The sequence below is a fragment of the Diadema setosum genome, chromosome 13, assembly GCF_964275005.1.
Source record: "Diadema setosum chromosome 13, eeDiaSeto1, whole genome shotgun sequence".
NCBI lineage: Eukaryota > Metazoa > Echinodermata > Echinoidea > Diadematoida > Diadematidae > Diadema > Diadema setosum.
The window spans coordinates 10,732,719-10,755,480 of record NC_092697.1 but is presented as its reverse complement, the minus strand read 5'-3'; the positions used below and the strand labels follow the sequence as shown (position 1 = coordinate 10,755,480).

Genomic DNA, 22,762 nt, shown 5'->3' with positions numbered 1-22,762 from the left:
CGGCGCGGGCCAGTTGACATACCGCTGCCTGCCGCCGCCGCTGCATAGACGGCACATGTTCTGGCGCGCGGTCCGGTCACAGCGCCGCAAAGTTAGCGAATGCGAATTGGGGAATTGCGAAGCCCTCATCACACAAGCCATCTAAATACACATGCATCGCTGTTGCAATCTTCCTTTTCATTATTTCATTTGATGAGGCCAGCAGCCGAATACAGAAAGCCCTGTGTACGTTTCTGATCAAAGATCGGATCTTCCAAGAGACAGCAGAGACAAAACTACACGTACACTGAGAGTTCGGCTGCGTAAGTTTCATAATCATGCATAGCCTGTGTAACTCCGGGGCGCTCCTTGTACACAGTAATATACATAGGCCTAGGCCTACTGAGTTAAAACTGGAAAAGTGAACTGAGCTGACTTGTGTAGGGTAAAGATGGTAAAGGCAAAAGTCCTTCTGTTAAACATGTCTCACAATCCGACAATTCCTTGTAGAACTCGACTACATCTACTACTCAGTACTAGCTTTCAAAGTTGCCTTGGGAAAGTTATCTAAAACACTGTTTTTAATCTACAAAGCGACGGCATGAACCTCCTAGCAAGCCTTGAGAGCTACTAGATTCTAGGCTTATAGGCACTACTGATGGTTGGACCTAGCACTACTCATCAACCGCCTAATGTTTATTTGCTTGATAAGAATATTTAACACTGAAATTTATGTAAAAACTTGACCTACGTGATTGAGAAAATCCAGCACTATCAAATGCCGTTGTTCCCTTTTCAATTCGAAGTTTCGGTGCAAAAATATTGCCGTCGAACTTGCGTGGCCTCTTTTCAGCTCCCCGCAGTGCGGCTCCTTTTTTAGATCGACTGCTGTTTTTGCATTGACAATGCACACAAACCGAGTTGTACTGAACACCGTTTTGTACGAAGCTTTTTAGAAACTTCCATAGACATTACATTATGATTCGGTTAAAGGGGCATAGTCCTGGTAATGTAGAGGGCGCTGTTGGTAATACTGCCGATCACCGTTAGCATTGATACGAAGATTACCGAAGTTGTCGAGCTGTCATCAAGAGTAAAGTGCGTAGGTGTTGCTAAGTAATGTTGCCTTCGTTGTCTTCTCTGCGCATCGCGCAGTCTGTGACTGTAGTAATGCCAGGGTGCGTGCATATGTGCTTGTTTATGACATCACAAAAGAAGTTTATTAAAGCTGTCATCCCCCTCAGCTGAATCATGAGCCGAACTGTGATCGGACCACTGACTACAGTGGATCGGACTTCTTCGGACTCGGGGAAGTGGGCCAAAGCGTAAGCGCGAAAGAGGAGTCGATAGCGTAGGTCTCTATAGGAAACTTGTGCCGTGCCATCACGTACGCATTTGACTAAAACACCGGGACCATGCACCTTTAAAATATTCATTCGAAATTTTGTCCTTGATTCAGACCATTAATGAACAGTGAATTTTCGCTTTTTCCTGCACATCCTCATCAACAGTCAAAGCCAATCCATTTTTATGTGCTCTGCGCACCGTGCAGTGCGTACTAAGGGTTCTGTGCGCCAGTGCTACGCGATCGGTTTAAAAAAGGGTGGTCATTGTGTAGTACAGCTACCATACTAAGTACATGCTTCTCTCTGATTGATACTCAGTACCGTATGCATTTTTGTGCTTTGTGTTTGCTAATCTTCAACACAGAACACTTTTCCATGACTTTTACAAACAATAATAGTTTTATGTTAAACTACCTGGCTCAAATTTTGAAAAATAGTTGATTGATGAGCCGACTTCCAGTCTAATGGTAGCTGTCTGTTTTCCAAAGAGTAAAGATAAGATCAGCAGTGCTACAATATGAGCTAATTCTCATAAAGGATACAGGATATAAATTTCTGATCCTAGATATTTATTGGGCTTTAAATTACACAACTAACCACTTAAACACTTCTTTGGATGTTGTGATCTGATGTTTACTGCCATCTGTATTTATACTAAAGGGTCTAGTCAGGTTACTGATTAGATACACTTTCAGGTGTTGTTTTCTATCTGAATTACAATCAAAAGCCTTTCGCATTTCATTTAACATTTTTTTAAAGGTCTGCTCCTGCATGCGCAATTAAAAAAAAAAGACAACAACAAACAAACAGGAGAGGATAAAACCAGATTAATGAAATTCATAAACTGAATAAAGGAAATGTTCATAATCATAGCTACATGAATTTACAGATGTAAGTGATAAAATTCTTTAGTTTCAACTCTCTCTGGTATATACTAGATGGCATCTCTGTTTGCGACAAGGGCCATTTTAGTCATCAATAAGACAGCCAAAAAACGTCAAGTGTGCTTAGTCCCACTTTCTATTATTTATGTTTGAGTTTCAGTTTAGTTTCAGTTTAGTTTCCACAAGTTCAGGTAAAAACATATAAATATTCAATCAATCAGTTCTAACACATACATATACAAACCAAAAATTATTTTGGATAAGTACATAATCACAGTTAAAAGTTAAAAAGTGTGTGTTCAAGATTGACATAACAATTAAAATAAATGGTGGAGGAAATCAGCAGTAGGCCATTGGCCTTTCGAGGCTGATCTCATGAGCAAATATACAATATTAAAACTGTATGTCGTTATACACTGTTTCATAAATCATGAGTCGCATAAAAAAGAACCGGATTTGCAATAAATAAGGACAAGAAAAGAACATCCAAAAGGAAGGAACCAAGACATACCAAAAAGCAACCATGAATGGGTGGGACAAAAGGACGGGCAAGAATTATAATTAAATGCAATTCAAAAAAATATATTTATACAGTTTGTGCATACAATATTCTATACAAATATGTTTTCAGCACATATCTCGTTAAATTCCAGCTGTGATTTTATTGTTGATCTTTGTTTGTATGTACTGCCTCTTTGTTGTTGTTTTTTTCATGGCCCTATAAAAGTAGTATTTAATATCATCTATTACTGTGCTAAAATATGCAAAAATCTCTGTCATCTCATTATTACACTTGTATTATGTTTATGTTTCTGTCTGTTGTGTGTTATAACCCCACAGGAAATGGCTGGTTGTCGTACAGTAGGAACGCGGCTAAGTTTCCTGATCGCAAGACCCAGTTACATCTTGCAAACAGTATGCTGCAGAACGAGTGTGCAGTGCCCTGTCAATGCAGCTCAACCCTTTCGGGCTTCATATCATCGTCATACACAGATGATGAATGGAGGCCACGTCAGACAGCACAAAAGTCTTTCACCCCCTTTCCAGCAATGCATCAAACATGAACGCTTACACCCGTGCCTCGAAAGATACATTCATACCTCAAGGCCCAGACATGCGCCTCCGTTGGCACTGTGGCTAGCTGTAAAGACTTTCGCCAAGACTGCTGCAATATTGACAGGGAGGTAAGGGTGCATAAGGGAGCCCGGACATTTGCGTTGTAATTGCTCTTTATTGGCTTAAATGTGATTTGCAACCAGTTGCATGTATACTATCTTGTCAGTGTTGTCCCCAATCTCATCTTATACTTGCTACATACTAAATAGCTGTGAGTGATCTTTGTTATAGACACTGTAAACCAAATTGTTAAGTAAAGTATAGTGATAGAGCTCCAGGCTTTCAAGTAACAGGTGTTTCCTTAGAAATCTTGTGTCTTTTTTCCCCTTACATGTGAGCAGTTTTCTATGAAGGTGGGCAGCAATTTATCTAGAGATGATACATGTATTTCAAAGACTTCATCAAGTATTAAGCCTGTAGTGTCATCCATAAATATCTGGTAAAAGTGATTAGCAAGTTTGTTTGAGCCCAGTATTGTGAATATGTCTAGATATGTACATACATGTATATATTTTTTCTTTTTTTTTAAAGACAAGCCATTAAATTCCTAATAGTTTTATTGAATTTATGATCAGAGTAGAGATGGCAGTCCATTAAAAACACATTAATCAGAGGTTCTATGCTATTTGCTATCTGCAACTGGGTCTAGGGCAATTACCCCCTGGGCAACTACCCCGGACCCTTCCCCTAACCCTAACCCTAATCCTAACCCAAATCCTGAACCTAATCCTAACCCTAACCCCAACCTCTGTACTCTAAACCTAACCCTAATCTTTACTTTGACCTTATCACTAACCAGTATTTAGCCAGGGGGTAATCACCCTTGGGGGGTGATTGCCCTGATACACTGCAACTATTCATTTTGTAGTGATTATGCCAACTGCAGTCAATAATTTGTTGATGCTGATGGGTAGCCATGCTCTGATGTTAATATTCTCCCCCCCCCCCCCCACCTCCCCCTCTGTAGAACACTCAGGAATCGCTGGAAAAAGCACCCAAAGCACAAACACTTGACAGTCAGGGAAAGACTACATGCCAACCGAGGCAAGTTGGCAGCTGGACTGGTTGGAATGTTGGCAGCGGGCGTAGGGTACTACTGGTATCATATAGACTACACACCACTGACCAACCGGCCTCGTTTCATCATCTTCAATGGGACTCAATTTCAGAAGATAGTCGAAGACGAGTACAAAATGGTGGGTTGCTTCTCCCCCTACTCTGAAGTGAAACTCTGACTTGCCTGAATTTGATTTAGATGAAAGGAATGAAACAGCTAAGAGTGATTAAAGTTTCTTTGAAATCTGACCAAAAAGATATACAATTGTAGGAAAGCTTTGAAGAACCCAAGTGTAAATGTTTTCATCAACTAATGATATCTGTCACTTTGAATGGTGCGTATTGGCGTATTTGATTCGGCAATGATGTCTTGCCACTGTTCTGTCACTGTATTGTACATAAAGATATATTTGCTTTTTTTTTTTTTGGGGGGGGGGGGAATTCAGCAACTCTAAACCCCACCCAAACAGATTCATCATCGCCAGATAATACTACTAGTAACTCAAGAATAATATGATTTGAAGTATACTTCTTACTTCTAGCATTCCTGTTCTAAAGATTTTTTTTTTTTTTTTTTTTTGGGGGGGGGGGGGTTGGGATGGGGTCGGAGTATTTCAAATCTCTAGAAACCTGTGAGATCCATAACGTCGTTATCTCATCTCTGTGTATCCTACTGTCACCCCAAATCCTGTTTTGGTAATAACACATGGAAGTTTGGGATTTCTGAAAATTTCTTATTTTTCATAAATTGATTTTTAATGAAGCACCCTCCTCTCACATCAGCTATACTTTCCCGTGAGCGTACGCGGTGACTAGGAAATTATCAGGGCAAGTTCTCATGTCTCACTGCCTAAAATTCAGGAGAAGTCTGATGCAAAATTTGCCAGAGTGATGCTGACAGCCATGAACAAGTCAAAGCTTAGATAAGATCGCAGCATTTTCATTCCCTTTTTGTGTGTGCATATGTATCTTCAGAAATCCTTGGCATATTGATACAGGCAGAGCTTGACATTAATGCTGGCCTGGTAGCCTCGTGACCCGGTTTCCCGGGGTCACTGAAAGTTAATGTCGGGCAACCAAACTTCCATACCAGCTATCTTTTGGTTGTCCCATCTAGTAGCTGAGAATCAAAATGGATTGTTATGTTTTCTTTTATTCCGGGCCACAACATTTCTTTTTCGGCTACCAACATTTCAAATCTAAGGTGACCCTATACGGCCACGAGAAAAACAGATTACTGTAAAACACGATATATTCGCGGCATGCAATTTTCGCGAATTGGAGCCGACAACCTGTTTCGCGGCATGAAATTTTCGCGAATTGCCACTAGCATTCAGTGCATATAGTGTAGACAAGAACTTTCGCGTGCATTTTATTAATTTCGCAAATCTTGGCACTCGCGAAATTCATGAAATTAAAATGCACGCGAACATTCCTCGTTTTACAGTAGTTTCAAACCGTGGTACAGTTGAAGGCAAATCATTTCAGAAAGATCAGGCACGTCAAAAATGAGGAGATATCAACGAGATAATCATGCAAAGAACTGTATATGCCATATATTTCAAGAAGTTTAATTTTTGTGAATGTGCTCTTTGCAAATTTTAATGCACACAAAAGTATTCATTCTTATCCCAGTGTGAATGTGAAGTGACAAGTAGAGTTTTTCGTCCATTGCTGTACTCCACGATCATGAGTTTAACCACTTGCAAAATTGTTGAGCAGTCCCAAGTTGCGTAGACAGTAATGTCTTTGGATATCAAATCAAATGATATCGATGATATCAAAATAATTAAGTCTTCTCTCTCAGAGAGAATCAGAGCCTGAGTCTGCTTTCTTGGCAGCAGCTGGTTTTATCAGCAATTGTATGTTCTTGTTCATGCTTAAATATGATTGGATTATACTTTCGCAGAGAAAGATCTGTAAGCCATTCGAACTGCCTTACATCTAAGGAGCCAGGTTTACCGCGTGCCAAATCTGAAGGGAAATAGTACATTTCAGAGGCAGCAAATAAAAGTGTTTAGCTTGACCCCATATAATGTTGTCTTGTGGCTGGTTTTCGAGCAGCACTGCGAGCAGCACAAAGATGACTTTGTGCCGACGAGTCACCCAATTTACGGGGTCATCACCGACGTCGTCACGAGACTGATCCAGGGCAATCAGGACGTGGCCCAGATCCGCAACCAGACCTGGACCATCCATGTGGTCAACAGCAAGAATGGAAATGCCTTTGTCCTACCGGTCAGTCCAAAGGTTTTGTTGTAAATCAAGATTGACAGTTTTACTTGTCCAGGGCTATTCAAGGGCCCCTAAAGACCCAGAATGTGTTGTCATATCTGGGTCTGTTTCTTGAAGAAGTAGATTATGCACATGTTGTTTTTGTTTTCTGTTCAAGCCAATCAATTCTTGATGATGCCATATATACATTGTATGTAGTGACCATTTGCTAGGCCTCCAATTTTCACCAACTTTATTCGTCTATATCATTCAGTAGGAGATTAGCAGGTGGGAAATTAAAGTTTAAAACTACCTGGGGATTGAGCTATAGGTAATGATAGGCTTCCCAATATTTGCTCTGTTTTCTAGCCATGCTGCAACCGTTTTCTTGGATTGTATACAATACATAATTCACTTTGTTGACTTGTAGTTTGAGAAAAAAAAATAGATGTGATATTGTGACAGCAGTAATAATGGTTTTTTAGCTCACCTGGACTTGAGCTATTGCGATCGCCCTTCGTCCGGCGTCCGGCGTGCGTCGTGCGTCGTCCGTCATCCGTCGTGCGTAAACTTTTTACATTTTCATTTTCTTCTTGAAAACCCCAAGACTGATTTCCATCAAACTTGGCAGGTAGCATCCCTAGGGGGTTAGGAACTCAATTTGTTAAAATGGGCACCATGCCCCACCCAGGGGGCCCCCAGGGGGGCCCAAACCCCCCAAAATTAAGGAATCTGTAAAAATCTTCTTCTCTAGAACCAGAAGTGATAGAGCTAAGTTAATACTTAGAGTTAGTACATTGATGACTGTAGTTTCAAGTTTGTTCATGGCAGAATCAGGGGTGCCCCCCTTGGGACCCAGGGGAGGGGGGTGGGGAGCGGTCCTAATGGGGCCTAAATTGTACATTTTGATTTGATTTGATTTATTGGTTCCTGCATTATATCATTGCTTATGCAGATACATACACATATATCATATACATTGTTGGTACCATACATATAAATGGATATACATAAATATTAAGTGCTAACAAGGTAAGTTTTCATCTTCTTCTTGAGAACCCCATGACCCATTTTCACCAAACTTGGCAGGTAGCATCCCTAGGGGGTTAGAAACTTAATTTGTTAAAATGGGCACCATGCCCCACCCAGGAGGCCCCCAGGGGGCCCCAACCCCCCCCCCCCCCCCCCATGAAGAAATCTTTAAAAATCTTCTCTAGAATCAGAAGTTATAGAACTAAGATAATACTATGAGTGAGTACATTAATGACTGTAGTTTCAAGTTTGTTCATAGCAGATCCAGGGGTGCCCCTCTTGGGGGCGGGGGGGGGGGGGGGGGGGGGGGGTCCAAATAGGGGCCTGAATTGTACATTTTCATCTTCTTCCTGAAAACCTCATGATGGATTTTCGTCAAACTTGGCAGGTAGCATCCCTAGGGGGTCAGGATCTCAATTTTTCAAAATGGGCACCATGCCCCACCCAGGGGGCCCCAGGGGCCCCCAATCTCCCCAAATTAAGAAATCTTAAAAAATTTGGGCCTTTTTTTTTTTATTGTATATTTTCATCTTCTACTTGAGAATGCCTGGTCAAATTTTAGTAGAGCTGTGAATAATTTAGATTAGTGACTGCGTGAAAGGTGAACTTGCGATACTCAGGTGAGCGCTAGACCCGCGGGTCTCTTGTTTTTTCAAAAGCTGCTTTGTACTCATCTTTTTCCCAGGCTTCTCATTGATTCATACTATTGCCATAAGGAAATCACCGTGGTGCCAGCAGAGTACTTAAAAAATCACTTGTTTTGTGGATGACCAATCACAGTCTTTATACTTGTCCTTGAAGGAGATTTGTCACAGCTTGGTTTTGTTTGCCCTTTTGTTACAGAATGGTCACATCTTTGTCTTTGCTGGCGTTTTGGAGATGACGGATAACCTGGAGCAGCTGGGCACAGTTCTGGCTCACGAAATGGCACATGTGGTACTTAGCCACGCTGTAAGTCCTGCCTGGCTGGCTTCTAGAGCTCTGTAAAGAGGAATGTTCTCTATTGCTGGTTTTTAAACTGCTTTAAGATGGCATTGACTCCCAAGCTCATATGCTTTATATTATGGCATTTTCGTGCACCTTTCACGATACACGATAACATATAAATGTCATGTAAATATCTCACATGCCACAAGTGCACATGAGGAAATGAATAGAAAATTTGATGATATTAGAACTTAAAACCTGAGTGTGTTGATTGGTTCTATCTGCATGTAGCTCCCCAGATCATTATGTAATAAAAAAAAAATAAGGAATGTCAAGAAATAGGAACAAAAATCACATTATTTCTTGTAATTGCCACTGAAAATTCAATAATGTAACAATAGCAGCCAATCCAACTGTTGTGCAGTGGGGCTCTAGTAGTAATGGTGATACAGTATGTATGATGTATCTTTAATAGCATGTAATCTCATACAATGTAATTAATGTGTAATATATACATGTATACCTGGTATATAAGTTATACTCAGTATTTATATTATGCATCTGCCATACTTGCGAAGTCACAGTGATATACAAAGTGTATTTCACTATGAGAGATCTATAGTTATATTGATATCATGTATCTACCATACTTCCATAGTGATATATTTCACTGTGAGAGATCTATGTGTGTACTTACTATATGCCATACCTGTTGGTATTTTGCAGGCTGAGATGGTAAGCTTCATGGAGTTGTTTGATTTCTTCATGATCGCTGTTCTGACCGCCCTCTGGACTTTCCTCCCTAATGATGGTATCGCTCTTGTGGCAACGTGGTTCAAACAGAAAGTCATTCAGGTATGCAATTGTTTTGTCTGTGTTGTGTGCCTACCTTCTTGATTATCAACATTATTTAATTATTGGAAAGGTATGGCACTGAATTTCATGGACAGCCAGTATACCAAGTTAAATCATAATCAGTTTTATTGTGCTTTGAATTATTTGGCTTTACTTCTATAGTGCCTTTATTTTATTGAGTATATAATATGTGACTTTAAATTTTGACAGGACAGTCAAGATATTGTATACGCCATATATTTAGTGAGTCTAAATTTTTGTGAATCGGGACTTCCGACGATTTCGTGAGTGGTTAAATTTGTGATCTTGGAGTACTTTTCTGAATGGAGAAATGTATACGTGTATGTCACATTCATATTGGGATCAGAGTCAATATTTTCGCGTGTCTGTAATTTCGCGAACAGCACCTGACTTGTGAAAGTCATAAAAATTAAAACCTTGCGAAATATTTGCCGTATACAGTAGTCAGTCTTAACACTTGAGAATGCTTTGTTCTATATCATGCTGTTCTTCGTTGTTCTGTTGTTGATATTGTAGTTTTATCATTACACACTGTGCTGAAATATAACAGAAAATCTTACCAATACTAACCTATCATTCTCTTTGCTGCATTTCCTTTGTCATATATCACACATGTTTCAGCTTTACCGAGCATAGGTGAAGTTTGACTTCATGAAATGAAGAGGAGCTAGTGAATCTACATCCGATATCATTGTGATATACAATAGACTCCCATTATAACAAAGTCCTCAGGACTGGCAGTTTTCTTTCGTTATTTCAGAATTTCATTATAAATCAAACAAACAATAAAGATGCATAGAGTGGATATGTTGCAACCTGAATTTTTACTTCGTTGTAACCAGAATTTCGTTATAACCGTGTTCGTTAAAATGGGAGCGCAATGTAGAATGATCCAGTTTCAAAGGCTGCACTTTGATTTTCAGTTTTTGTTTGTTTGTTCTCACTGTGCCTCATTGCAAATGAAATGTGGGATGATTCTACATCTCCTTTTCTTTATTTCTGTTCCTTGCCTTTATGTATTTCTTGCCATCACTTAATGATTCCTATGTGCAAGCCTCTTCTCTTCTTCTGCCACTTGTAGCTACTGATCCAGATGCCATACAACAGAGTATTGGAGACAGAAGCAGATGAAGTTGGACTGATGTTAGCTGCAAAGGTAAGCCATTTTTTTTATTACACTGTATTATTATCATTATTATTATTATCATTATTATTATTATTATTATTATTATTATTATTATTATTATTATTATTATTATTATTATTATTATTATTATTATTAATGTCTTTGTCATCGTCATTATCATTATTATTCTTCTTTTAGAGGGAATATTGTACCATCATTAATTCTGAACAGTTCACAAGGGAATAAGAAAATAATTGTAACAATTTTTCTCACAAACACATGATAATCGATGACAAAGTCATTCATTTATGAGATTATTTTAAAGACAGAGGGTGAGGAATCAGAAGTAAATATTGATTGTGAAATCAGTGCCAGTCTTTTTAGCTTTTCCCTAAAATAGATTCTCTCAACTACTTTCAAGTGTGGGTGAAAAGCAATTTGAAAGCAAGATAATGCACAACAAGAAATATTTAGATTATAATGTGCAGATAACCTTTAATTGGAGACTGAATGGTATGGTTCTACAAACCTTTGATTTTATCCAAAATGAAGCATAAGTGGAACTAAGGTGTGCAAGAGCCACAACTCTTGCAATGTTAACATGCCTCTTAAAATTAGTACTGAAAAGTGGAAATTTTCGCGGTGTTGAAATTTTCGCGCATTTCGCGCAACCAGAAACTAGCGCGAAAATATAATCATGTGAACATTTTTGCTTGCCATGTGTTCCAGTAGTGATGTCTTCATTCCGCGGAATTACAAACACGCGAAACTCTTTTTACCCGGCTGAGCGGGAAAAATTAGTTGCGTGAAAATATCCACTTTTACAGTATTTGAAATCTGTGAGGTAAAGGGATTGTACAGTTTTGGTTGAGACCTAATTTCAGGTTTCTAACATTTTTTGGTGAAATAATGAGAAACCTCTTATGAAATATGAAAGAGTATGTAATTCTATGAGGAATTCAATGTTTATTTGATGAAAATTGGTTTTGAAATGGCTGAGATATCCAAAAAGAGCGATTCTAATAAAGTGTGGGACCCACACTTTATTACGACCACTTTGTTTTTGGATGTTTCAGTCATTCCAAACCCGATTTTCATCAAATCAACTTTGAATTCCTCTTAAAATGGTATGCTCTGCACTATATCCTAAGTGTTTTCTTGGTATCTCGCAAAAAGTTAAAAGCCCAATTCTCATCTCCACCAATACTGTACCATCCCTTTAAGGCACAAGGAGTTGTTACATGATTATAGATCAGTGTCATCTTATACCTTATCCCTTCAAGAGCTGCTTTGATGTGCGAGAGTGCCAGCAATTTTGGGAAACAGTGGAAGCCAAGCAGACGGCCATGGGGGAGGCGGAACCTCTCGAGTTCCTCAGCACGCATCCATCTCACCTCAAGAGGGCAGCACACATACAGACATTACTGCCAAAGGTGAGCAAAAAAAAAAGCAAACCAAACTGTGATAGGTTTGCGGATGTGGTATGCTGTAAAGGCTTATATGGTGGCTCCTGTCTGCAAACTGAAAACCATGATGTTAATCATTAAGGATGGGGGAGGGGGGGGGGGGGGGTAGGAGGGGTGTAGTACCGAAATGGTTTCAGAGTGATTGGGGTTCCATGTACTTATTTAGTATTGTTGTGACAATGTCAATGATTGCTACATTGTTAGTGCCTTGACAACTTGTAAAAACAAAAATACAATTGATTTTGTAGCCATGACTTTTCTTTACATTTTATGCAGCCAAGACTAGAACAAATGCTGCTTTTTTTTTCTTTTTTTTTCTTTTTTAACTGCTGCTGCTATTATCGTATGCTATACATTGAAATAGATTTAGCCTTTTTTCAGCTCTTGCATTTTTTTTCCTGACTAAAAGAATTATATGTTCCTCTGGTATGAAATCAGTTCCAATATTTACCCCAAGAATATTGGCTTCAGAACAGCATTTGTCTTTGCAATTAGATATTGAATATTTGACTTCCCTTTATATTTTCTTCTATGTCATTGCCCTCCTCTGACATCACAAATTGTTGTAGTCATCTCATCTAGCAACGACAGCACTCAAATCTCACCCAAACTTTAAAAATCTATTGGAATGGATTGTCCAATACCTTCAAACCTCCCTCTTGCATAATATTAATTTTTCTGCATTCATTGAATCCACATGTATGTATGGGGGGGGGGGGATGGGGGATCCCTCTTAAATGATACATGTGTTGGATGATTTCAGTTTACATTACCAATCATCACCTCAGTAACACAAAATGTACTTCCCTATTGCCAAAGGTTGGAAGTACTGGTATCCACCCAAACTGCCTAGAAAACTACCAGTATCTACCCAACTGCCTGCAAAACTACCAATTACCTAATACCAGGACAAACATTCTCCAGTGGGACATTAAACTCGTACAGTTAACTCCGAAGACAATTGCCAGTGGGAAAAAAGGGCATCCCAGAGAGTAGAATTAGATAGAGGGCCATTTCTGTGTAGTATTCATACTTGGGCAGTTATATTATAGTATATGTAGTATTCATAGTTAGGCATTTTACTAGATTGTTATGGCCCTGGGTAAATTGCCCATTGCTAATTTTTTGGGTGATTGGGGTGGGGGAAGATATATTGTTGTGGAGTGCAGAATAAAATTTGACAAGAGTGATTCTCTTTCAGTGTGGGTGTGGAGCAAGGAATGTCAGTTGTCTCTGATGAATTTATTTTGAGAGTAATTGTGTGAGAGTGTAGAAGTACAAGTTGGAGTGATGAAGGGGGGGGGGGGGGGTTTGAATGGGAAGTTGCCCTAGGACCAGTAATACCACTGATCCAAATACACTCTCATTCACTGGTTGTAATTCATGAATGAATATTTGAAATAACATCTGCAAGTTTCTGTTTATTTCATTGTGACAGTATATTCACTGTCGTGGTGTATTCAAGTGAGCAATATCTGATGACTGCGGTGACAAGTTGAGACATTGTAATGAGATGTGTTCCTCACTTTGTGTGCCATACCAGGCCCTGCAAGTGAGACAGTACTGCAACTGCCCTCCGCTCCCAATGAGGATATCGGGCAAAGCCAGAGCGGCGATCCGGGCTCCCCCAGCATCAGCAGCAGTAGAGGTGGCCGGTGCATGATGGCTGCTAGAAGGTGGATGCACGCCAGACCCACCAAGTAGAACTCTCGCAATCGCTGAAGTATGATGTAAACTGTGCAGCTGGAAGTTTATGAGTACAATTTGTACAGTGAACTCCTGTTATAATGAAGTCCTCGGGACTGGCATTTTTGTGTCGTTATATCGAAATTTCGTTGTAACCGAACAAATGAGCAATAAAAAAACATAGAGATGATAATGTTGTGGCCTGAATCTTTATCTTCTTGTAACCGAAATTTCGTTATAACCGTGTTTGTTATAACGGGAGTGCACTGTGTGCACATATGATGTACTGTATACGCCTTATATTTAGTGAGTAAAATATTTCACGAATTGTGACTTCCCCACAATTTTGCGAGTTGTTAAATCGCGATTGTTGAGTCTAGAGCTGGATGGAGAAGTGTGTGTGTGTGCATGTCAAATTCATGTCGGGGTCAGAATTGATATTTTTGTGTGTTTTTAAATTCGCAAATAGCACTGGACGTGTGAAATTTGTGAAAATAAAAACCTAGTGAAATATTTCACGTATACAGTAGTCAGCAATGCTTTGTCTTTGAAAACCTTCCTCATGGATTGCAATGTGCGTACTTAATCTGGAGGTTTTCTCACAGGCAGTGAAGATTTTTAACTTGAGAAGTTCTTCCAGGCAATGAAAATTTATATCTTAAGGACTTCTTCCCAGCAATTCAAACTTCCAGGCATTTTATGAAATTTGTGAAATGAACTACATATTGATCAGATCGAGATTATACTACCGTATTGAAATGGCAATGTGTGTGTCTTGTGTTTTTACAGTTTTTAGTCCAGTTCTGTGGATAAGTTTCAAATGCTGCACTCAGAGTTTACATTTTATACTTCTGTAAGGGAATTTCGTGCTAAACTGCCTAACAATAACGTTCTAGCAGTCTCGTTTATGGGGACAGCACAGGGAAAACTCGTTATAATTACCTATTTAGGACCACTGAAATTTCCTTGTTTTATCTTGTATTTCCTTATACTGTATCAAGGATAAAAACCAAAGAAAATGAAAGGAATGAGACCTGAGAAATTTCCTCATTGTATCTGTTATCTTGGTTTATCTGACCTTGTTTTAATGAGGTTCCGCTGTATTTCGGCTTCTGTTGTGAGAACCACCAAACACATGTCCCTCGCATTTGCACCTATTTGTACGGCAATGATCATAAGGTTGCCATAGCAACTGGAGGCAATAAAGGAACTTGCAAGGAAATATACAATAAGTGCTGGTTTATCAGTACAGGAAATCCTGATGGAATAAAGACTTTAAAAAAATTTTTTTGCCGGAAGTAGCGAAGAAAAAGGGAGATAAGATTTATGTAGGAAGTGGTAAGGTAAGTTTTTTTATGCGAGTGAGAACATCATGTAGTGAAATGATATGTTTTTAAGGATTCAATGCAGTTATGTGGATTGGTGCAAGTGTGTACAGTTGAACCTCTATTATCCGGCCTCCCTTTATCCGGATCTCTCTATTATCCGGACGCAATCTCGCCGTGATTTTTTTAATCTTTTTTAATAATTACGGGAGGAAAGGGGGATTCCCAACTCCTTGAGAACTCCTACACAAACGCACATGAATTACATATACTTGATACATTTCTTAATAATTATTTAGGTAAATCATCCCAAGAATTTATAAAAGAAAATGATTTCATTCTTGCAAACACGAACCTCTATTTTGGGGTCTGTTACTGAGTGTAACAATGAAAAGGTTGCAGTATACACAGTACTACATGTGGTACTACAATGGGCTACATCAGTACATGTGCATGTATATGTACATGTATAAAGCATTGAGTCTCCCGTATCCGGCCAAATCCCTTATCCGGACGAGCCCCGGTCTCGACTTGTCCGGATACGAGAGGTTCAACTGTACCTTGATTAGTTGATTGGCCAAAGTCACAAAATGTCAAACTTGTTTGGTGTGTGCCTTGGACAGATATAGAAATCAAGATGCGTGCACTGGAACCAGAGCAAATTTGCTCATGAACAATGGGCAAAATGAGATATGAGTGTATGTTGCGATACCATGTCTTATTCAGGAATTGATATACATGTAGAATGTAATGACTTGCATGCTAACTAAACTCAAATTTGGTCAAATTCCATCCAGAATAGCACGTAATTTTAGAAATAATTCAGTGAAATGGTCGCATGAAACAAAATGAGTCTTCCATGCTTTGTCAAAATGGCTTAACTTTAAGAAATGATCTTGATGTGTGTTTCATAATACCATCAAATTTTTCATGACAAATTTTAACATCTTAACTCAATGGTTACCTACTTCAGTGCTGCAGGTGGTATACAGGACAAGTCACTGAAATTACAAAGGCCTACCTAGATGTACTTGCCTAAACAATGTACTAGTATTGGTGAATGCTATTAATTCAAGATTAAAAGGACAGGAAAGGAAATAATGACAGTTTTACTGGCAATATTTGTATGCATGTTGTTCATCACAGGATTTGGCTGTACATATACCGATATGCGTACTCATTTTCCTCTTATAACCCAAGATGCTGTCAAAAATAATTTTGCTAGTTTTCTGTTCTTGTTAATACTGAAATAATAATAATATGATAATAAAGTCTTATTTATCCAGGGTAGCCTCTTCAGTGTTGCCACTGCTCTATCAGAGGACCCTGCTATTATTATTACATGTACCCTAGCGTTGCCAGGTACCCATTTATACACCCAGGTCGAGAGGGACACAGTGGGTAAAAACATCTTGTCCAAGGACATAAGCACTGGGCGGGATTCAAACCCGGGTCCTCTGATCAGGAGTCGGGAGTCTTATCCACTATGCCACGGTGTCCCACATCAAATCTGGGCAGTACTCTTCTTTCTGCACTGATTCAACACAACAATCATGAGCATTCAGACATGTTCTAGTTTTGCAGTAAGTACAGTAAACCTTGTTTAAGTTGACCCTAGATAAGTCAAATAATCACATAAGTTGAAGGTCTTTTCAAGACTCTTCTCTTTATATTCTTTTGATTTTAATCTTTCATTAGTCGAATTTTCTTTTAGTCAAATCTGTTTCTTCAGTTCAAATGGATTCAACATAGGCAAGGTTGACTGTATGTGAAGTAGTATTATAGTTTGTTGTCTTTAATTTATGATGTATTCACCATCGGATTTTCTTTCAAGCGTCACTTAGTGGGCATCAGATTCAAGTGTGCAACAATTTTTAGAATATATAACAGTATTTTAACTGAAAGGAATCATGCCTTACCCATTTGTGTACAAAGGTCAGCTACGTTTAAAGGAAGAGTGTGTAATACAAATACATTGTATGATGAAATACACAAAAGTCTTAACAAAAAGAAAAAAAAAAGGTGTGCAAGTGTCCGTGAATGTAAATGATGCTTTGAAATTTCAGAATGAGTGTGAGTTTGAGTTTGTAGTCACTGTGGAAGCAATGGAATGCTTACAAGCAAGAAATTATGGGACCGAAGCTCCAAAAGAATGGGCGGTATTAAAGGACAAGTCCACCTTCATATATTGTACATGTGGATTGAGTGAATGCAGCAATATTAGTAGAACTTAGCAGTGAAAGTTCGGGGAAAATCAGACAATCCGTTCAAAAGTTATGAATTTTTAAGATATGTACGCCGTCATTGCTGGATGAGAAGACTACAGTGTATGGTGTCATGCGTAGAGTGATAAAAGGAAAATATCAAAAGAATTTCACAAATGTTTATTTTTTTTGAAAAAGTGCACATTTCCTTGACTTGTCACTGACGTATACATTAAGGGTAATATTATTCCCCTGCCTTCTGAAAGAGGCAAGTCAAGTGTTCTTTTATTATGCGAGAAAAGTGAAAATATATTCAATTTTCTTAATATTGTCTTTTTTTTTACTGTATCGTTCTACACATGTGACATCGCAAGCTGTAGTAGTCTTCTCAATTCTCATCCAGCAGTGACTGAGCAGAAACTTCAGAAATTTGTAACTTTTGAACGGATTGTTCAATTTTTCTTAAACTTTCATTGCTGTGGTCTAGTGATGTTGCTGCATTCACTCAATCCACATGTCTGTGAAGGTGAACTTGTCCTTTAAAGGATGAAATGTCTCGGCCAAGGGCACTACGTTACTTCTGCCTCCAGTGGACTGAAACCAGGGAAGTCAAGATGAAAAGTCTGTGGTCTTTGCCACTGAGCCACAAGGGTTTAAAGGACAAGTCCATCTTCATATGTACAGGATTGAGAGAATGCAGCAATATCAGTAGAACACATCAGTGAAAGTTTAAGGAAAATTGGACAATCCATTCAAAGTTATGATTTTTTTGAAGTTTTAGTGCCGCCATCACTGGATGAGAAGATTACTACACCTTGTGATGTTACGTGCGTAGAATGATTTAAGGAAAGTATAAAGAAAATTCGACATATTTTCACTTTTCTTGCATATTAAGAGCACTTGACTTGCCTCTTTCAGAGGGCAGGAGAAATAATGTTACCCTCGACATATATCACTAGCGAGTCAAGGGAACGTGCACTTTTTTCAAAAATGAAATTTTGTGGAATTCTCTGTATACAATGTATTTTCCATATATTATTCTACACGTGATATCATACACTGTATTAGTCTTCCGTATCTCATCCAGAAGTAACTGAGCAGAAACTATAAAAATTTATAACTTTTGAACAGATTGTACAATTTTCCTCAAACTCTCACTGACTGATGTGTTCTACTAATATTGCTGCATTCACTCAACCGTTATGTATATGAAAGGTGGATTTGTCCTTTAAAAGAAGTTGAGATGATGTTGATACATTAAACAGCTGATATTTTCAAGAATCACTGCTGGGCCGTAACTGTTAAACATTTAACATGCAAAAATATCACCATGTACTGTAAAGTGGTGTGCACTATGATAGCCTCTGTGTCAAATCACAAAAACGACATCTTGCAAAAATGTCTGTGACATCCGCAATCACAGAAATATTTGAAGGTGAAAACGGCTTTTATACATAGTAAGAGATAATACACACACAGAAGGACAGACAGTACAGACATAAGGAGTACAGCAGGACAGAACGATACAGTACCGACAGAAGGAGTGATCTACTTGGAATACTGACACACTGGTCTGTAAACATCTAATGATCACTGTAACCATGGAGAAGCAAAGGTCAAAGTTCACTTACCAAAATTACACTGCATCACTGCGCCACTGGATTACATAAAAAATGGACCCTCCCATTTAGGCAACAGATATCTCTCAAATGTTGATTACACTGATAATATTTTGTTTTTGCATCAAGCCCAATTCCCTTCTGATAGAAAGCGAGTGTGAGCAATACCTCAGGTAATGAGGGGAGTGAACGCCAAATACAATGTGTACATGTTGTCTGATATTGAATGCAGCAATACTGCTATAACACGTAAGTCAAAGTTTAAAGAAAATCGGAAAATCCGTTCAAAAGTTATGAATTTTTAAAGTTTTGGTGCCGCCACCACTGGATGAGAGGACTACTACAGATCATGGTGTCATATATGAAACACAATATAAAGAAAATGTGAAGAAAATCTAACATTCTCACTGTTCTAGCACAATGAAAGGGCACTAGACCTTTCTCTCTTAACAGGGGGAATGAAATTACTCGTCATAATGATATCAATAGCAAGTCAAGGGAATGCAAGTCAAGGAAATGGGGGCGCTGTGGCATAGTGGATATGACACTCGACTCCCAATCGGAGGACCCGAGTTCGAATCCCGCCCAGCGCTTACGTCCTTGGACAAAATGTTTTTACCCACAATGTCCCTCTCGACCCAGGTGTATAAATGGGTACCTGGCAACTCTGGGGTAATTATAATGGCAGGGCCCTCTGGTAGAACAGTGGCAGCACTGAAGAGGCTACCCTGGATAAATAAGCCGTTATCATCATCATCATCATCATAAAGAATAATTGTGGAATTTCTCTTTGCGTTTTCTGTATAGCATTTTCCATATGTGATGGCATAATGAAGTCTTCTCATTTTGATGGCCACGAAAAACTTTAGAAATTCACGACCTTTGAATGGATTGTCCGAATTTCCGCAAACTTTCACTTATGTGTTGTACTATTATTGCTGCATTCAGTTAATCCACATGTATATTTGGGTTTCATCCCCCTTACATTTTAAGTGCACAAAATGCATTCGGAACCAAGTTGAATATTTAAATCTATAAACTTGTTTTCCTCAATTTAAAGGTGCTAAATTATTTTGAAATGTAGGCCTACCTGCAGAGCAAACAAAGGCAGTTGTCAAAACTACCTCAGCAAACTTTAGCTTACATTTCAAGTGCACAGAGTGCATTCAGAGCTGAGTAGAACATGCCAATCTATAAATTTGTTGTTTCTGCATTTAAAGACCCTAAACTATTTTGAAATGTACATGAAGAGCAAACAAAGGCAGTTGCCAAAACCACACAAGCAAACTTTAGCTGCTGCCTCCATTGCTCTTTGTCTCACAGAGAGAAATGGGAGGTGAGATCTAGTTATATTGAAAGGGACGACCGATGGTGATTTCCTGTTCTATTGTTTTCAATCGTGATCGGAAATGAAGAGCTTTGTTTTTCTGATTGCCTAAACACGTGTGCGGGATTTCCCACATGCCACTATGCTAGCCTTCCTGCGTCCTTGTCAAGCAACGCAAACCGTTTCGAGAAAATTTGAATATGATTATGAGTGCTATAATGAATGTCAGATTACTTATGTCACAGGTAGCGGTCAGGTGGGTTGTACAACAAATGATCGTTGGTTCTAGCCCTGTCCAGCATGTACATATGCACTGTATACTGTCACTGATATGATGTCTTGCTCGCTATAATATGTCCGTCTGGACCAAGGTGTATAAAATTGGTCAAGACTGGAAGTGGTCAAGGCCCTACAGAAGAATTTGCTTCCTATATGCAGAGACGGCATTGCACAAAGGAAAAAAAAAAATCCTATCAAGCTTTCTTTGTGATGATAATGCTAACTATATCACTGTTGTTGATCTGATTAATATTAATGATACAATACTATGGTTATCTTTTCCATAAGTGTTAGCATCATCATTATTATAGTACTGAGTGTATAGCAGCTGTAATTTGTATTCCTCTGAAAGATGCCAAGGCGTACTCTTTCAGTGCGCTCATTCTGCCATATACAGCCGTACCAGATATCAGGGCATAGAACTATTTAACACATTGTCTTACCCAGGTGTACTGCATGTGATGCAGATGCAGTGATCAGATTTTGGGCAATTATAAACTTCTGAAGAACAATTGTGGAAGTACATTCAACTTTGGCAATATGTATATTTGAGTACAATTATAATGTCAATCATTGCATTTGTCAGTATTTGTACACTACATTTAGATTTTGAGTTGAAAGTGTTCATATTTGATTGCAGAAAAGAGCCCCCCCCCCCACACATACAAAAGAAGAAAATAATGACATATTTTATGCGAGCGTCTATAGGAATAAAAACTTGCTGAAGGCAGACTACAATTTCAGGTTTTTAATCTCCATGAATATTCATGCAGTAGATGAAGCAAAGCGTGATGGATATGAGCATTTCTGTAATGTTGAATATGTCTACAGTGTTCTCTAATCTTGAATCATGTGTGTGACGTCAAAGGCCCAAATCTCGTTATGCTGTGTGAATCAGATGAAATTGGATACAATAAAAAAGTTCCTAAAAGTGAGAAGGCCGTAAGTACATAAACAGATTATTACATAACCTAGTATTAGCGAAATCATACCATCGATGTAACTGTTTAAACATCATTATTACTCATATTCATTTTCACATCATTATCAACAGATCATATGATGACGATAACCTTATTTCAATAGACCTTATCTTCTGAAACGAGGCAAAACATCACTTTCCCTTTCATTTTACATTTTTGTTTTACATGATGTCAAATAGGTAGGGCCTACAGTACTTTTCAAATGATTTGCATGGAAGGGTGCCAACATTCTTTATTAAAGCACGTGACACTTGATAACAATCTATTATGTACGTCGTGATCAAGATATACGTGAGCAAAGCTTGTATAGAGTTTCTTGCAAGCAAGACTATCTTGATATGATAGGGCCTATGGACAAAATGGCTCTAATGAGCTAATAAGGAAACAATGAGATGATCTGCTGCATTAAGATGGGTAGCTCAAATTATCTAATCACTTATTCCATTTTGCTCAGAATTTCATGAAGCTGTCTTCTTGTGTAATCTATTTCATTCAGTGTGCCTTTTTCTAAACATATTAGATGTACATTCATTTCTGTATCGATTATACGGCAGCCATAAAAATTGGTTACTTATGTATTCGAATCTCATTTGTTTGTTTTATGTCATCTGAGAGGATGGCTTAATAGTCCTATTCTACTGCAAAACTTCGTCTTCCATGGGGTCTAGTTGGATGTAAGGCGGGACCACTTCACCGGGTTAAAGACCCTGTTCTTTGCATTGATGAATAAATGAAACGGGATCTTAATTCAATTTGCCTGGGAAATTTTGATTGATATCACCGTTAGATAGTATGCATAACTATAAAAGAATTACATTTAGGTTTGTTGTACAATTTAGTATACGCCGATTACTTCAACATTTACCGCTATGCATGTTTGATCTTATTCAATTTGTAAAATCATTGAGAAAATGGGGCGGAATATACTTAAATTAGGGCCTTGATGAATGAAAGTTATTTCGTCTTCACGAATTTTAATGTGCTTCCTTTAGTTTAGACCATGCAACATGAAACTGAAAGTACTACCATTCGACCGGAGTCATCATGTCTATATGAGAATGACCATTTCAGCCATTCAAGCTTAGTTTCAAAAACCAAAGTTATGTAGGTCCCGTACACATTATTGCTTCCATTTTTTAGATGTGTGAATTATGTCAGGTCTGACATTAACTCTCTCTGTGAGACATGTGCTTCCTTTAATCTAGACCATGCAACACAGAAACTGAAAGTAATGCCATTCGACCGGAGCCATTATGTCTATACGAGAATGACCATTTCAGCCGTTCACGTTTAGTTTCAAAAAACCAAAGTTATGTA

The 22,762-nt window shown here is 38.5% G+C and overlaps 1 protein-coding gene across 1 annotated transcript; it reads left to right on the top strand.

The window, feature by feature from the left end:
* Positions 1-113: 113 nt before the first annotated feature.
* On the top strand, positions 114-13,685 carry LOC140237175 (metalloendopeptidase OMA1, mitochondrial-like). The gene is made up of 9 exons (XM_072317117.1): positions 114-302; positions 3,050-3,393; positions 4,293-4,521; positions 6,446-6,619; positions 8,471-8,578; positions 9,281-9,409; positions 10,512-10,586; positions 11,840-11,989; positions 13,566-13,685. Exons 2-9 carry the CDS (start codon positions 3,053-3,055, stop codon positions 13,683-13,685), a joined length of 1,326 nt encoding a protein of 441 aa, XP_072173218.1. The 5' UTR covers positions 114-302; positions 3,050-3,052.
* The last annotated feature ends 9,077 nt before the right edge of the window (positions 13,686-22,762 follow it).

What these genes read in the sequence shown, in the direction of transcription:
- LOC140237175 (XM_072317117.1), top strand. Translation starts at nt 3,053, where the DNA reads ATGGCTGGTTGTCGTACAGTAGGAACGCGGCTAAGTTTCCTGATCGCA. An exon ending in ATGTGGTACTTAGCCACGCT is followed by an intron (nt 8,579 to 9,280) that starts GTAAGTCCTGCC and finishes GGTATTTTGCAG; the next exon opens with GCTGAGATGGTAAGCTTCAT. An exon ending in GACTGATGTTAGCTGCAAAG is followed by an intron (nt 10,587 to 11,839) that starts GTAAGCCATTTT and finishes TATCCCTTCAAG; the next exon opens with AGCTGCTTTGATGTGCGAGA.